The sequence below is a fragment of the Bactrocera neohumeralis genome, unplaced genomic scaffold, assembly GCF_024586455.1.
Source record: "Bactrocera neohumeralis isolate Rockhampton unplaced genomic scaffold, APGP_CSIRO_Bneo_wtdbg2-racon-allhic-juicebox.fasta_v2 cluster09, whole genome shotgun sequence".
NCBI lineage: Eukaryota > Metazoa > Arthropoda > Insecta > Diptera > Tephritidae > Bactrocera > Bactrocera neohumeralis.
Genome location: NW_026089622.1, coordinates 10,369,021 through 10,381,469, shown reverse-complemented (window position 1 = coordinate 10,381,469; position 12,449 = coordinate 10,369,021). Strand labels below are relative to the sequence as shown.

Genomic DNA, 12,449 nt, shown 5'->3' with positions numbered 1-12,449 from the left:
CATTAAAGTACAGTAGTGAACCTGCAGGATTATGTTGTGCTGGTGGTAATGGTTCCACCACCTGAACCGTTACACTCATTAGTTAATGGGATGGAAAGTGAGTCTAAACACTTCTTGGCTAACATCCAAAAATATAATAATTGCTTCCAAATGACATCGTTTGGTGCAACGCATATAGTACAAGACGGGTTCATGCCTACTTTCAAGGTAGTATACCATAATTGTTTTAGTGAAATTCTAATTTGTATTTGTATCACAATTAATTTAACCAGTTCTTAAACAATTACAGATACAAGGACAAATTCATCACCTACTGGGGGCAATGCTGCCAGTGCCAGATGCAGATCATAAATTTTTGCAAATTTATTTTATGGGCAATCAAGATGTGGAAGTTGATACACGTTGTGGTCATAATCCAACCGTCAAGCGAATCATTGTCCAACAACTGCAAACATTTCTTCACGAGAATAATGAATTAGTGAAGATGTTCAAAATGGCACTGGATCGGATGCCATCAGACAGCCATAATATTGTAATAAAAGCCGACAAAACACCTGCTGGAGAGCATGCAAGGAGGTTTAATTCACCGACAATAGATGAAGTGGCTATTGTCGTTGTTGGAGAGAATTTGCAATCAAGAGATATTGTACTTCATCGCCGGAACAATGAATTGAAACGTGTATATGAAACGCATAGAGCTTATGATGCTTTACAATACCCATTAATTTTCTGGCAGGGAGAAGATGGGTACCATTTTAATATCAAAATGGTTAATCCAACAACAGGTAATTAGATTATACAAAATAAAATATTTTATATGTTCAATATATAAATGTATTTTTTTATCATATGTACTTCCAGGTGCTGATACACACAAAAAAGTCAGTGCCATGAATTATTATGCATACAGACTCATGATCCGTGAAGGTGAAGTAAATCACATTTTGATGTGTCAACGGCTCTTTCATCAGTATGCAGTGGACATGTACGTCAAAATTGAGACTGAAAGATTGACATACATCCGTCTTAACCAACAGCAGCTTCGATCTGAAGAGTACATTCATCTTCGCGATGCAATCAATGCTGACGGCAATGTAAATAATGTAGGAAGAATGACAATTTTACCGGCCACTTACATCGGAAGCCCGCGCCACATGCACGAGTACGCTCAAGATGCGATGTCTTATGTTCGAAAGTATGGCCGTCCAGACCTATTTATTACATTCACCTGTAACCCACAATGGATTGAAATAAAAAAAGAACTGCTACACAACCAAACACCACTTGATAGGCATGACATCACAGCCAGAGTTTACAAGCAAAAATTAAAATCTTTAATGAATTTCATTACAAAGCATCGTGTGTATGGCCAAGTACGTTGTTGGATGTACTCTGTTGAGTGGCAAAAGCGTGGTTTGCCACATGCTCATATATTAGTCTGGTTGGTTGACAAAATAAGGCCAGAAGAAATTGATTCCATTATTTCAGCCGAAATTCCTGATGAAACGGTTGACCCAAAATTGCATACGATAGTAACTAAACACATGATACATGGACCTTGCGGAGTTTTCAACAACAGCTCACCCTGTATGATCGACGGCAAGTGCTCCAAACGGTACCCGAGAAACTTGCTTGCTGAAACCATCTCGGGAATCGATGGTTACCCATTGTATCGTCGGCGATCAGTTGAGGACGGTGGACGATCTGTAGATGTCAAGATAAAAGGACAAGATTTTCATGTAGACAATCGTTGGATTGTGCCGTTCTCGCCCATATTGTCCAAAACTTTTGAAGCTCACATCAACGTGGAATTTTGTAACTCTGTGAAATCCATAAAGTACATATGTAAATATGTTAACAAAGGTAGCGACATGGCCATGTTCGCAGTAACAAACACAAATGATGAAGTGTCTCACTATCAGATGGGTCGCTATGTAAGCAGCAATGAGGCTATTTGGCGCATATTTTCGTTTGCAATTCATGAAAGACATCCCACTGTATTGCATTTGGCAGTTCATTTAGAAAATGGACAACGAGTGTATTTCAACCCAAACAACGCTGTGGATAGAGCGGCACGTCCACCTGTGACCACATTGACAGGTTTCTTCTCAATTTGTGCAACTGATCAATTCGCTCGCACTTTGCTGTATGCTGATATGCCGCGCTACTACACATGGAACGCATCATCAAAGTCTTTTCAGCGTCGTAAACAAGGAACACCACTTGAAGGATATGAAAATGTATTTGCCACAGATGCTATAGGCCGTATATATACAGTACATCCTAATAACGATGAATGTTATTATCTTAGATTGTTATTGGTGAATGTTCCTGGTCCGACATCTTTTCAACAATTGCGAACAGTTGATGGACATCTGTGTGCGACTTACCGTGAGGCGTGTCAATTATTACGGTTGCTTGAAAACGATTCGCATTGGGATGATACGCTCAAGGATTCCGTGATATCTTCATCGCCGCATCAAATTCGCACACTGTTTGCGATTATAATATCGACATGTTTCCCCTCAAATCCGAATGATTTGTGGATGAAATATAGGGATGACATGTCTGAGGATGTGTTGCATCGCGTGCGTTGTGAAACTTTGAATCCTACATTGGAAATTACGGCAGAGATTTACAATGACACATTGATCATAATAGAAGATATGTGTTTGTTGATGGCAAATAAAGTATTGTCGTGTTTGGGCCTGACAGCACCCAATCGTGCTATGCAAGATGCATTAAACCATGAGTTGCAAAGAGAACTCCAGTACGATACTCAAGCTATGACCGAAGCAGTTCGCACAACTGTTCCGCAATTGAACGAAGAACAAAGGATTGCGTACGATCGTTTAACACAAGCTGTAAACAGTGGGTCTGGGGGGATTTACTTTCTTGATTCTCCTGGGGGTACTGGGAAAACGTTCCTAATTTCATTGCTATTAGCAAAGATCCGATCGCAAAATGAGGTAGCCCTAGCGTTGGCTTCATCTGGAATAGCAGCAACTTTATTAGAAGGCGGACGAACTGCACATTCAGCCTTAAAATTACCATTAAACATGCATATCAACGAAACGCCAGTTTGCAACATTGCCAAAAATAGCGCTATGGCGAAGACTCTCCAAGTATGCAAATTGATAATTTGGGACGAATGCACAATGGCCCACAAGAGGTCGCTGGAGGCACTAGATAGGACGTTAAAAGATTTACGTGATAACCAAAACATTTTTGGTGGAGCTATGATACTGTTGTCAGGTGATTTTCGTCAGACTCTTCCAGTAATTCCTCGATCGACTGTTGCTGACGAAATAAACGCATGTCTAAAATCATCAAATTTGTGGCGGCACGTAAAGACACTACAATTAACTACTAACATGCGAGTGTTTTTGCAACAAGATCAAACTGCGACTGTGTTTTCGAAGCAGTTGCTGGATATTGGCAATGGTAAGGTCGCAGTTGACAGCTCGACCGGATTAATGACTTTTCCCACAGATTTCTGTCACTTCACAGAATCGAAAAAGGAGCTTATTCAGCGTGTTTTCCGGACATTAAACAACAATATAATAACCACGATTGGCTAAGTGAACGAGCAATATTGGCAGCAAAAAACAAAGATGTCGATGATCTCAATGCTACCATTCAGAATTTCCTTCCAGGAGAGTTGTTTACGTACAAATCAGTTGACACGGCCACAAACCAGGATGACGTAGTCAACTATCCTACAGAATTTTTAAATTCATTGGACTTGCCTGGACTACCACCATATAATTTGAAATTAAAAGTAGGGTCAGTTGTCATCATGCTGCGTAATATTAATCAACCTCGACTTTGCAATGGAACGAGATTGGTTGTGAAGAAACTCATGAATAACATCATCGAAGCTAAAATAATCAAAGGAAAATACAAAGGAGAGGATGTCTTAATCCCACGAATACCTATGATTCCAACGGATTTGCCATTTGATTTTAAGAGGTTGCAATTTCCCGTGCGTCTGGCGTTTGCGATGACCATAAATAAATCGCAAGGCCAATCGTTGCAAGTTTGCGGAATAAACTTAGAGTTTCCCTGTTTCGCACATGGACAATTATACGTTGCGTGTTCGCGTGTCGGAAAACCAACATCCTTATTTATTTACGCACCGCAAAAAAAAAACTAAAAATATTGTCTACCAGAAAGCACTATATTAATTAACTGTATATGATCATAACTGTGTTGTATTTAATTTAAGCAAAGATTTGTTTATCATGTTCACAGTCCAGAATTTGTTTAACGAGCACATCCAAGAAAATTTTAAATTTTTGTATATGAAGTGTATAAATATAAATAAATGACTTAATATGTATATAATATGTGCATTTGGATCCTTAATGTCAACGTGTATTAGTAACTCTTTATTTCCATCAACTTGGCTCCATCTACTTGGGAACCACTTGGCTCGCCAGGACATGATAATATGGTGGAAGTACTAGGCGACTCGGACAAATCTGATTCGATCAGAACATTATCAATGTTGAGCTGCTGGCTGTCTTCAATAACATCAATATCTACCAGAACATTCTTGATGTTGGGCTTTTGGCTGTCTTCAATAACTTGAATGTCCTGTATGTCTTCGGCCGATAAATTTAATTCACAGAATGTCTCCTCAGATGATGAAGATGGCATTGTAGAAACGTGTTTTGGTTTAGATAGCAGCTTTTGCTTTAATATATTTTTTTGTACTTTTGCCCTGTTCACGCGTATTATTCGTTCTACATTCTTACCACACTTGGTACAAAATCTGAAGGTAACAGCGATTATGTTGTAGCATTCGTCGCATCTTAATAATAATTTAATACAATCTGGACAGTTATTATTTTTTTTTTTTTCTGCCGTTCCATCCAGGGATTTTTACAAAACGGACAATGCATTTTAAGGAGTTGATGTAGGATATATAGCTTCACTATAACTATATTATAGTTTATTTCGAGTATTCACGAAATAATCTTAATTTTATTTAAAAAATTGTCTAGAAGTAACAAATGGTAAAAAATAAATGTCACATGTTTATATGTTATGTAAAACCTGCTAAAGAAAATAATAACACTAACAGATATTCGGGTAACAAATACTTTTTGTTATCCATAACACATAGGTAAGCTATGCGCTAACAAGTGAATTTGTTACCCGGAACATACTGTGAAGAGATTTGCTAACAAATGTATGTATTTTGTTAGAACAAGGCAGCATGCGATATTTGCCATTGGTTAGAGCGAGATAACCATTGAACATTTAATAACTATGTGTTACTTTTTTCCCACTCTCTGAACAAAAGTAACAAATATTTTAACGAATGCAAAAGTGAACAATAACAAGTCGCTTACAAGTTTGCTAACAGCTACCAGTCTTGCAGGGCGGATACATTTTGCTCGGACATTATCGACACGACGAAACAAAGTACTGATAAAATCTTTTGATTAAAAATTTGTTCTTTATGTTAAAATCTTAGCCCTTTCTAAGATCTGGTCATAATGGTTAATATAAGTATTTTCCTTCAAAGCTTTTTTTACTTTTTCTCCAAAATCGTAAAAACTTTTTTTCAGTTTTATTTCGAAATTTTAACCGTATAAGAAATTAACAAATAAAGAAGCAAAAGGTTTCTTGACATATTTCTTCCAAACAGACGAAGCTTTTCAAATAAATACTGATCAGATACATAAGTACTGAATGTATTGCATTCACTTGCGATACATCAATGACCGAAATGGATCACAATCCAAATATCACAATAAATATTGAACATGTGATAGGCACCTATGTATTATTTCGGCACAATTCCGATTTCTTTGGCGCCGCGATTTGAAGGTACCGTTGGAAACAGGAAGTCCTCCTGATTAAAAAATATATGCAGTTATGGGTACCGCAAACGCTTAGTTTTCGAGATATTCGACTTTACTCGCATTTTTCACTTCAAATTAATTAAATTAAACTATAAACTTTTAAATAAATCCACATATTACACTTTTAACAGCTTTTTTACCGAAGAAATCTTTATTTTAAAAATTACATTTCATACTCGTAGTGAACATCATGTGTATTTGCTAAAAATTACGACGAAATGTATGCAAATAAGGAAATTCGCTGAAATTCCTTTTTTCCCAAAAATTACTCTATCCATTCATATGGATATGTTCTTTATTTAATTTAAAAAACAAATAAGTAATATTATACATATGTTATAGTAATATTATATAACAATTTTTTATAATGGGTTGTCAAAGAAATCTTGCGGTATTTTTATTGATTTTTTTTTTATTGAAATAGAAATGAATTTTTGATGACTCATGCCCAGCTCTTGACCGATGCTACGGCTGCTACTATGCCGGTCTCTTTCGACCAATTCAGCGATTTTATCGCAATTTTCGACGACAGGCCTTCCGGAGCGTGGCTCATCTTCGACCACCTCTACACCAGAACGAAAACGTTGAAACCATCGTTGTGCGGTGGAAATGGCTTGAGATGCATTTTTGCCTTTATCGTAGTAGTACTGTAAAATATATAACTGACGAACGACTTAGGAGAAACGACAATCAATCGAACACGTGTTAGCGCGTGAAATGAGCTTTCCAAAAAGGTATAGCATGACCCGATGCGACGAATAAAACTAGAACTACGCGCTTTCAGCGCCAACTAGCGAAAATACCGCAAGACTTTTTTGACAACCATTATATTATGCTTACCTGATTTAAATACTTAAAATACTCCAATGATGAAATGGCTGCCTTCCTTTCCATCCATTGCTTTGCCATCGTCGGCCGCAGAATGGTATTAAAATCGTTCTCATGCAGAGCAAGAAATTCAACTTGATCTAAAAGTTGCATACTTATTTGTTTACGTTAAAGATAATCGATGTAATTTGCAAGGTCATAGTACGAGTAATATGTTGACGGCGAAATACGTTAAGATATGTACATGTGTATATTAGAAATAAATAATCAAATATTAAAAAGGCGAGGCTAAGCAAGAATGGTTACCACTTTGTATGGTTGTATAGTATGGTGCATATGGTTACAATAGGTACATCTGCATCTGCAAGACATAACCCTCTAACTTTAATAGGGGGATTCTCTTGCTCTTGCAAGATTGCAGATTGCAAAAATCCTATACCGAAATATACAAAGGCACGAGAGCACCAATTGTAGAATCTAGTGTTATATGAACGGCTAATTCGGTCAGTCTATTGTATATGACTATTGTGCATGATTATTGTGAATTGGCGCACCTTCTGCATTCATTCTTAACAAAAAACTGTAACAAATCTTTATAATTTAAAAAGAAATTATAAAATCTAATTCAAATTTACCTTCCTCAACAATTTAACGTCAAAATATGTATTTAAGTAAAATTACAGCTAGCACAGGGTTGCAATTATTTTTTTACGTGTCACTGCACGAGAATAAACATGGGTTTTGGTCTGACATATTTCACAGCCATTGCAAATAATTTTCTGCGTGTGTTTGTTGTTGTGCCGGTGCACCAAGAGGAAATATCTGCAATTCGTGCGCCGTGCAAGGGTTTTGCAAGAGCAAGAGAATACCCCTAATATGTTAAATTCTGAGAGCGATGCAGCAAAATTATCAACCTTTAAATTGTCATTCGTTAATGTCTACAAACATTTTTTGTCATGCTCTCACAACATAGTGTGTAGAACATAATAGTTTTTCTTTTAGTTTCCTTGTTTACGATATAGCACGGAGTAAACAATTTACGTTCTCAGTTTTACAATATTTCAAATCGAATAAAAAGGCAATTGATTAAAATAATGTTAGTCAAATTACGGTTTTTTCTCAGACGAAAAAATAATCACTGCATTATATAAGAGTGTATCTTCTGCTATATGCTTTCATGACTTCTCCTAACAAAATTCATATTTAAACAAATTCAAAAAATATTAAGCTTATATCTACAATTTCCAGAGTTTACAGTGTTAGAAAATTATTTAAGTATGTAGAAAACAAAAGCAGAATGGCGAGGGATATGTACCAGAGAACGTTTAATATAGAGAAGGTTCAATTGCGGACAGGCGTGTGAACTGTCAAGAGCTAACAAAATCCTATTCGTGGATTTCACCACTTTTGGCTGAGAAGGAGAAATTTTAACAGAGATGAGTAAACAGACCTGAGCATTGAATGAAAATTATGCTCAGAAATACTTATACATTGCTATTACAGACGTATGTTGCTCTTTTGCTTATATTTTTATACGTTTACATGCAATCATATCAATTGATATGAATATCATTTTGCGAATTTTTGTGAATTCATGCAAAATTGATAACACTATTATTAAATTATGATATTTTCATGGTAATATTTGTAGTTAATGTGCAAATAAAAGCTACTTTTTAAATATTTCTTATCTTTGATAATATTATATGATTTCGTATGCATGTACATATATATGCTCTATATATGTAATATTATCTTTATATCCTAAAAACATAATATATTACAATAAGAATATATGTAAATCACACCTCTTATCATTTAAAACATACGCATCTATCCTGCAGATACATACATACATATGTATGTATGTATGTATGCAAGTACAAATCAATTTCAAATCACGATATTGTCATTTATCAGTAATATAAAAAGCGCGCGCTTCTCTCACATATGTATGACATTCTCACACAAATAATATAGGTATGCGTACGCATGTAAATCAAAAAATACAAACATTCTTCTGAAAAACAACAATAGTCTCAAAAACCATCATACACACATACTTACAATATGAGTACACATCAAGAATGATAGAAACAAGATTGCGCAATGACGAGTTCAAATTTTGTTCGTTCTGCGCATCTACGTCACGGTTGACCAACGTACAATCAGCTGATTTTCAGTTGCTTGTTTTTCTTTGCAATAAGAATCAATTTTGTATTGCAGGCATACAAAAACATGAATATTATCAAAAGTTAACTTAAATATAAGTGAATATTAATAAAAGATATCAATATAAGTGAATATTTTAAAATAAACATTTACCTCCATATTCATTTCATGGTATTTTCGTTATATTATTTAATTTTGTCTCTTTGCTGTGTTGGTTTCAACTATACACATTTATGCAAATAAAAATATTGAATATTTTGTGACCAACTAGCAATTTATTTCTTATTTAATTTTCTTTATTTGCTGTACATATTTTCAATTAAGTTTTTATTTAAGGAACGAATCCTAAAATACATTCTAACTCTGAAAAACAATTATTTTACTTTGGTGCTACAATTTACAAAATTACTTAAATCTAAGTGCTTCTGGACGTAATTTGTACATATATGTACATATGCAAATCAGTACCATTTAAGTCGTCAAATACTGCTTGCAAGCCTCTCATATGCTCCATCAACATATCTGTTGGTTTTGAGAGTCCTCCTTCAGATAGGTGATCCACCCAAGTATAAGACGAACAATTTTCTGAATTGGCGCAAATTTCGGGGTTGTCTTTACCAAGTTTGTGGCAGATGTACCTTGCCAAATTTTCAAGCTTGTCGTTGTTGAGAATCTTCAAGTCATCATTTCTTTCAATTGGGTCAGAATAGATCAACTGGCACACGTTGAAAAATATTGCCTGCAAAAATATAACAAACATACATGAGTATAAATAAATGGAATAAATTGTTAATTAAGATTATTATTACAATTAGGATAAGAAACAGTGGTTTAAACGAGACTCCATCCTTTTCTGCCGTTCATTAGCCTCTGCAGGAGTTAATCTGGTTAACGTGAGAAAAGCCCTAGGTAGCAACTTCGTTAGACTCCGCGAACTTAAACCTGCAAGAGTGTTTGGTTATAAAAGTAAAATTATTGTAATCAAAATGCTATAATTACCCATTTCAAATTCCAAATTTCTTTCACATTCAAAGGCGCGACCGAATAATAAGTCAACCGTGACGTCAGCAAGAACAGCTGACTGAAAGCAAACATGCGCATTGCGCAATCTTGTTTCTATCATTCTTGAGTACACATGTAAATATGTGCGTATGACATTCCCACACAAACAATGCATACAAAACATACATACATATGTACTTACATGCGTTCACATGTGGATATGTCACCTGCAAAAATTACAAATATTGTTCTACAAAAGCAACAATCGTTTGAAAAAGCATCAGAAACCAATATGGCAGCCAAATTGCCGACGTCAAAATTTATAGTAAATTACAACAAAATTTTCATTCATGAACGCAAACGTACTTTCAAAAAGCATATTCGATTCATTCATAAAAGCAGACGCCATTACATCTCCCCTAGCATGCCTTGCCTACAAGCGTCTTTTCGCGACGATTTCAAAAGCTAAAAATCATAAATTGAATATATTTCTGAAATGTATGAGAAGGAAAAAGTGACAACCCCGTAAAAATAAGTATTAAAATATATTAGAATAAAATAGACAACATAGTTTATTTTTCGATTTTCAATTCAAGAAATGTTTAAAAGAAAATATTCAATATTTCTCTGATTCATGTGTACAGTCAATCCCGGCTAAGTAGTACTCCGCTTAAATGAAAATGAAATCTCTCCCTCATCACTCTTAACAGCCTATATTATATCTTGCTGCATCTCACGGTTTGTTTTTTAAAATACATAGAAATTATTGTTTTAAGTACGACTCGTTTAAGTATCCGCGGTCGCTTATGTACTATATTATATTTTTATTTTTAACAAACCACAAAATTCTGTATCTTTGATTGTGGCACATAACCGGGATTGACTGTATTTGTCAAGGAATGTGAAAAATATTTTGTAATTCTGAAATATTTTTACGCAGCTGCGTCGTTATGTATGCAAGCTTACACACAAACATACATATTTACGCTGGTTTGAGGGCGAAGCTGTACAGCGGCAAGGGAAGCGGTGACAATCGTTTGATTTTTTTCGGTACAGCTCGGATTTTCTACCAACAGCACATTGACTTTTTGACAAAACGTGAAGTTCGGCCATTGGTTGTCCGTGACAACGGAGTTTTTGTATGAAACAATGGGTATATATATTTACACATAAAGTTGTGTGTAGACAAATTTACAAACATTATGCGAATGATTCTTTCAAATTTGTTTACATGAACATAAAATTACATACATACATACATATGTATGTGAATATGTGAACTTTATGCGTACGGTTTTTAAAATCTGTTTACATATACACATGATTATATGCATATGACTTTTAAGATTTTATCAAAACGGGATTTTATCAAAAAAAATGTTATCATTACGGGTATGGTTTTTAAAAATCTGTTTAGTATATGTACACATAATTACATCCATATGCGAATACTTATGTGCGTCGGCTTGGTTTTCAAAACGTTATCAAAACCTCTAATGCCCAATATAAGTATATGTATGTATGTATATTTATTTAGGTAATAATGGAAATATGACTTTATTATAAATTCCAACAGATTTAATGGAATTTATCATGAAATATGTCAAATTGCACATACATACATATACATATATATATGTGCATATGAGCTTCCCAGTTAGAACAGTGACGGTCACGTTACCTAGTGACATGACGGTAACGCGTGCCGGTTTAATTGTCACTTTTTCCTATCACGTTCTTAAGGGCGAATCAAAAAAACTCCCAAAACTTTTGTATACATGTGATCTTGTATCACCTTCTCGCTCACATATTTTCTGCTGTAATAAAACTATATCCTTCTTTCTCCCACTTTTTTTAAATTTGGGATAATTCATCAGAACTGCTCTCAGGAAAGCGTGACGGTGCATTCTACAATAGCTTAGTGGGTAAACCACTCGCTTGTCATTCCTTCAACCTAAAGTTCGAAACTCAAAATTATAAAGTTTTTTTTTTTAATAAAATATATATTTTTTTATTAATTTTAATAATAAAATAATTTTATTTAAATTTACATTAAATTCATTTCCTTCGTCATTTGACATTTTTTTTAATAATATAAAAATTATTTCTATAAATTCTTATATAGATACAAAAAATAATATATAAATATACCTCTATGCATTTTAACAATATATTGGATTACCATTTCCTTCCACAGCCAAATTGTTTTCTTGTTGTTTTGAGAAGCTTACCTCTGGGTTGTAGCAACCAGAAATGTTGAATTTCTTCCGTTTAAATGCCAATTGTTCTACAATAACAAATGCGTAAAAATGAATTGAAAACTAAAATGACGATTTTCCATGTACCTTTTACGAGAGTCGAAGAAGTTGTCGGGCATTCCTCCAAATAGGTGTCATCAAAAAGCGCCGGTGAATCCATCTGATTAAGAAATAAAAATTTGGCAGCATCAAAATTCATTTTAAATAACTTAACATAATATAATAAAATACGACCGGGCTACAATAATTTACATCTTTTTCACAAATTTTCATAAATTTAGATGCACTAAGATTAAAAGCCTTTTTTTCCCGG

The 12,449-nt window shown here is 34.6% G+C and overlaps 1 protein-coding gene across 1 annotated transcript; it reads left to right on the top strand.

Annotated features, from left to right (window-relative positions):
* The first annotated feature begins 305 nt into the window (after positions 1-305).
* On the top strand, positions 306-4,254 carry LOC126764470 (uncharacterized). Its single transcript, XM_050482143.1, has 2 exons — positions 306-785; positions 862-4,254. The coding sequence occupies exons 1-2, from the start codon at positions 323-325 to the stop codon at positions 3,579-3,581; spliced, it is 3,183 nt and encodes a 1,060-aa protein (XP_050338100.1). The 5' UTR covers positions 306-322; the 3' UTR covers positions 3,582-4,254.
* Positions 4,255-12,449: the final 8,195 nt, after the last annotated feature.